At 42.9% G+C, this 6,000-nt stretch overlaps 1 protein-coding gene across 1 annotated transcript in view; it reads left to right on the top strand.

Moving 5' to 3' along the window:
* Positions 1 to 2,408: 2,408 nt before the first annotated feature.
* LOC311134091 (solute carrier family 12 member 5-like) overlaps positions 2,409 to 6,000 on the top strand; it is a gene marked incomplete at both ends in the record, with an annotated part of 287,008 nt that continues 283,416 nt past the window's right edge. The window contains one exon of the mRNA XM_084167681.1: positions 2,409 to 2,571. Within this exon, the coding sequence (XP_084023807.1) occupies positions 2,409 to 2,571 (163 nt within the window). The remainder of the gene's footprint in view (positions 2,572 to 6,000) is intronic.

Here is a 6,000-nt window from a genome sequence, read left to right as displayed (position 1 = left end):
AGAGTCCAGCAAACATTCCTCTACCCATGGCGTTCCCTCGAAAACTTAATCACGTGATTCCCTTGTGGTAAAGTCAATAATCTATAGTTATGGTAATGAGTAGGGAGAAGGCAGACTAAATAACAATAGTAATAATAATAATACATACAATGATTGATTATACATGTGTATATTAATAATACTACATTATTATTATTGCTATTATTATTACTATTATATTGTTGTGTATAGGCTATGCATTGTAGGCTACCAGAAATTTGAATATCGGGGATCCTGGGTCATACCCATCAAATGTGACTTGAGGAAGACTTCTCATTTACTTTACTCATTTCCTAAAACGGGTTTCTATTTCATGAAAACACACTGAACAAAAATATAAACACAACATGCAACTATTTCAAATATTTTACTGAGTTACAGTTCATGTAAGAAAATCAGTCAATTGAAATAAATTAATTCGGCCCTAATCTATGGATTTCACATGACTGGGAATACAGATATGCATCTGTTGGTCACAGATGCCTTTAAAAAAGGTAGGGGCAGAAAACCAGTCAGTATCTGGTGTGACCACCATTTTCCTCATGCAGCATGACACATCTCCTTAGTATAGAGTTGATCAGGCTGTTGATTGTGACCTGTGGAATGTTGTCCCACTCCTCTTCAATGGCTGTACGAAGTTGCTGGATATTGGCGGGAACTGGAACACACTGTCCTACATGTCAATCCAGAGCATCCCAAACGTGATCAATGGGTGACATGTCTGGTGAGTATGCAGGCCATGGAAGAACTGGGACATTTTTAGCTTCCAGGAATTGTGTACAGATCCTTGCGACATCGGGCCATGCATTATCATGATGAAACATGAGGTGATGGCAGCAGATGAATGGCACGACAATGGGCCTCAGGATCTCATCAAGATATCTCTGTGCATTCAAATTGCCATCAATAAAATGCAATTGTGTTTGTTGTCCGTAGCTTATGCCTGCCCATACCATAACCCCACCTCCACCATGGGGCACTCTTTTCACAACGTTGACATCAGCAAACCGCTCGCCCACACATGATGCTATACACGCTGTCTGCCATCTGCCTGATACAGTTGAAACTGGGATTCATCCTTGAAGAGCACACTTCTCCAGCGTGCCAGTGTCCATCAAAGGTGAGCATTTGCCCACTGAAGTCGGTTATGACGCTGAACTGCAGTCAGGTCAAGACCCTGGTGAGGACAACGAAAATGCAGATGAGCTTCCCTGAGACAGTTTCTGACAATTTGTGCCGAAATTCTTTGGTTGTGCAAACCCACAGTTTCATCAGCTGTCTGGGTGGCTGGTCTCAGACGATCCTGCAGGTGAAGAAGCCGGATGTGGAGGTCCTGGGCTGGCGTGGTTACACGTGGTCTGTGGTTATAAGGCCAGTTGGATGTACTGCCAAATTCTCTAAAACAATGTTGGAGCAGGCTTATGGTAGAGAAATTAACATTACATTATCTGGCAACAGCTCTGGTGGACATTCCTGCAGTCAACATGCCAATTGCATGCTCCCTCAGAGCTTGAGACATCTGTGGCATTGTGTTGTGTGACAAAACTGCACATTTTATTGTCCCCAGCACAAGGTGCACCTGTGTAATGATCATGCTGTTTTTAATCAGCTTCTTGATATGCCACACCTGTCATGTGGATGGATTATCCTGGCAAAGAAGAAATGATCACTAATACGGATGTAAACAAATTTGTGCACAACATTTGAGAGAAATAAGCTTTTTGTGCTTATGGAACATTTCTGGGATCTTTTATTTCAGCTCATAAAACATGGGACCAACACTTTACATGTTGCGTTTAGATTTTTGTTCAGTGTATAAACATTGTTATTTCAAATGCTGCATAGGCTATCAAGAAATTGGATACTTCATTACCACCTCTCATTTATTTACATACGAAATGAAGTGACTTACAGGCAATAAGGGAGATATCTATAAAAGTGGCATTGCTTACAATATGGGGCTAATGCACATGGTTGGAAGCACTAATTGTACATTGTCATTTATGGTAAAAGGTAGTCTATCTATACTACCTATTTACCAATATTACACCGGCTTTAGGACCCAGGTGCGCAACCGTTTCCAGACACCGGTTGATGTGATAGCTTATTCTCATCATTCAATATCTCATATCAACGAACAAAACGCCGCAGTTTCCAAAGACAAGACAGAGGGAAACTTGTTGCCGATAGAGATCTAGTCAATGATACCGAGGACAATCACTTGGGTCTGTGTACAGCCCTCTCAACAGCTGTCAGGAGCTTCTATCTGCGTCTGCATCTGCATCCTCGGTGAATTCCTCCACCGGGGCGCCGCCAAGGCAGGAGACTCGCCGCTTGTTTCACAGTTGTGAGGTACCGCCGGCGACACCATGAGCCAGAGGTTTACTGTGACCGCCTTCTCCAAGAGCGACGGCGGCCGTAACGTGTCAGACATCCAGGGCGAGGTGAACCAACTGTTCGAGGGAGATGACCCCACTCCGAGCTCTTCAAACAAAGAGGTGTCTTTCAATACGAGGGTGGTGGTCGTGCAAGGTAGGATGCGCGCTTCTACTGTATAGTAGCCTATGCTGGGCTTCATGTTAACGCCTGGATGCTTGCTGGTTGCTGGGTGCCACCATAGTGTCTGTGAACAGATGTGTGTGACATGAATTTTAAATGACCGCAGGAGCACCCAGTCAACAATCTTCAATTTGCCAAACAGCCATTAATTCAATAGGCTATCTAGCCACAGGTGCAGTGCGCAAAGTCAATCTAAATGCCATTTTCTAGATGTGTTAAGTGTTTTTGTTTTTAAGTTAATTCAAATGACGGACATGACAGATAGAAAATGTGTTTTTAGTTGTTGTTTTTATTATGAAATGGCTTTATAACTATAGCAAATAACCAACCCAATAATATCTAAATCATTTACATGCTATTATTATGGAACATTTCTTGTTGCACATGAATGATTAATTGGAATATTGTGCTTTTGTCTTGGAGCTATGGTGTTTTTGAATGTTGAGTCACAGCAGCTAACCCTTGCAGCAAGACAAGCATGCGCTACTGGCTAATACTCCATGAGTGTGCATTAATCTTACTGAGACTGTCTGGGTGCTGGACAGGTGGATGGCAATTCCAAGCATTTCAATACTACCATTACCATACAAACCCCTTCCCTCAAGCTTGAAATGAGTAAACCCTTAGTTTATAAAGATCTGTTGATGGTATTACATTTTAGAACATAGTTTAGCCACATTGTCCCTCAAGCATTCTAGCAGTTCACTATTACCGCATGTAGGCAATATGCTATAGACTGCAGTTGTTTTCAAGGATAAGAAATGCAATAAATCAGGTTCCGTCCAGTTCAGTTCATAATAAAACCTTTCAGAACAGATCAATAGTAGTCATACAGTGTTTATCATAGGGGCTGGTTCAGTGTAAACCCTTAGCATACAGATGACTGTTCTTCTAATTCTATTTTCTTTGCTCATTTATCACTTCCCGAGGGTGAATTCAATCAAATCCGCATTGCAGTGTGAATGCAGTATGTGTGTGTGTGGCATATACTTTTTCCCTAAAGTCAATAAATCGTATAATGGTTTTAGTATCATATAATGGTTTTTTGGTGGTTCCCAAACTCTGGGGCGCGCCTGAGGGGTTGGTGGGGGGGAGGGGGCGCGTGGTCCCCACCCCTTCACCCAATTTATATATATACACAGTACCAGTCAAAAGTTTGGACACACCTAATATAAAGAATAATAGTGAAGACATCAAAAGAAAATAAATTCCACAAATTAACTTTTAACAAGGCACACCTGTTAATTGAAATGTATTCCAGGTGACTACCTTATGAAGCTGATTGAGAGAATGCCAAGAGTGTGCAAAGCTGTAATCAAGGCAAAGGGTGGCTACTTTGAAGAATCTCAAATATAAAATATATTTTGATTTGTTTAACACTTTTTTGGTTACTACATAATTCCATATGTGTTATTTCACAGTTTTGATGTCTGATAGTAAAAATCAAGAAAAACCCTGGAATTAGTAGGTGTGTCCAAACTTTTGACTGGTACTGAATATACAAAAGTATGTGGACACCCCTTCAAATTAGTATATTCGGCTATTTCAGCCACACCCGTTGCTGACAGGTGTATAAAATCAAACACACAGCCATGCAATCTCCATAGACAAACATTGGCAGTAGAATGGCCTTACTGAAGAGCTCAGTGACTTTCAATGTGGCACCGTCATAGGATGCCACCTGTCCAACAAGTCAGTTAATAAAATGTCTGCCCTGTTAGAGCTGCCCCGGTCAACTGTAAGTGCTGTTATTGTGAAGTGGAAACGTCTAGGAGCAACAACAGCTCAGCCGCGAAGTGGTAGGCCACACAAGCTCACAGAATGGGAACGCCAAGTGCTGAAGCATGTAGCGTGTAAAAATCGTCTGTTCTTGGTTGCAACACTCACTACCGAGTTCCAAACTGCCTCTGGAAGCAACGTCAGCACAATAACTGTTCGTCGGGAGCTTCCTGAAATGGGTTTCCATGGTCGAGCAGCCGCACACAAGCCTAAGATCACCATGTGCAATGCCAAGCGTTGGCTGGGGTGGTATAAAACTCAGGACTCAGTGGAGCAGTGGAAACGTTCTCTGGAGGGATGAATCACGCTTCACCATCTGGCAGTCCGACGGACGAATCTGGGTTTGGCGGATGCCAGGAAAATGCTACCTGCCCAAATGCATAGTACCAACTGTAAAGTTTGATGGAGGAGGAATAATGGTCTGGGGCTGTTTTTCATGGTTCGGGCTAGGCCCCTGAGTTCCAGTGAAGGGAAATCTTAATGCTACAGCATACAATGACATTCTAGACGATTCTGTGCTTCCAACTTTGTGGCAACAGTTTTGGGAAGGCCCTTTCCTGTTTCAGCATGACAATGCCCCTGTGCACAAAGCGAGGTCCATACAGAAATGGTTTGTCGAGATCAGTGTGGAAGAACTTGACTGGCCTGCACAGAGCCCTGACCTCAACCCCATTGAACACCTTTGCGATGAATTGGAACGCCGACTACGAGCCAGGCCTAATTGCCCAACATCAGTGCCCGACCTCACTAATGCTGTTGTGGCTGAATGGAAGCAAGTCCCCGCAGCAATGTTCCAACATCTAGTCAAGGCTGTTATAGCAGCAAAAGGGGGACCAACTCCATATGAATGCCCATGATTTTGGAATGAGATGTTAGACGAGCAGGAGTCCACATACTTTTGGTCATGTAGTATATACAGTGGGGGGAAAAAAGTATTTAGTCAGCCACCAATTGTGCAAGTTCTCCCACTTAAAAAGATGGGAGAGGCATGTAATTTTCATCATAGGTACACGTCAACTATGACAGACAAATTGAGGAAAAAAAATCCAGAAAATCACATTGTAGGATTTTTAATGAATTTATTTGCAAATTATGGTGGAAAATAAGTATTTGGTCACCTACAAACAAGCAAGATTTCTGGCTCTCACAGACCTGTAACTTCTTCTTTAAGAGGCTCCTCTGTCCTCCACTCGTTACCTGTATTAATGGCACCTGTTTGAACTTGTTATCAGTATAAAAGACACCTGTCCACAACCTCAAACAGTCACACTCCAAACTCCACTATGGCCAAGACCAAAGAGCTGTCAAAGGACACCAGAAACAAAATTGTAGACCTGCACCAGGCTGGGAAGACTGAATCTGCAATAGGTAAGCAGCTTGGTTTGAAGAAATCAACTGTGGGAGCAATTATTAGGAAATGGAAGACATACAAGACCACTGATAATCTCCCTCGATCTGGGGCTCCACGCAAGATCTCACCCCGTGGGGTCAAAATGATCACATGAACGGTGAGCAAAAATCACAGAACCACACCTAGTGAATGACCTGCAGAGAGCTAGGACCAAAGTAACAAAGCCTACCATCAGTAACACACTACGCCGCCAGGGACTCAAATCCTGCAGT

The sequence above is a fragment of the Coregonus lavaretus genome, assembly GCF_964263955.1.
Source record: "Coregonus lavaretus genome assembly, chromosome: 8".
NCBI lineage: Eukaryota > Metazoa > Chordata > Actinopteri > Salmoniformes > Salmonidae > Coregonus > Coregonus lavaretus.
Note: the sequence above shows the minus strand (reverse complement) of the source record. Positions and strands in the feature narration are given on the sequence as shown.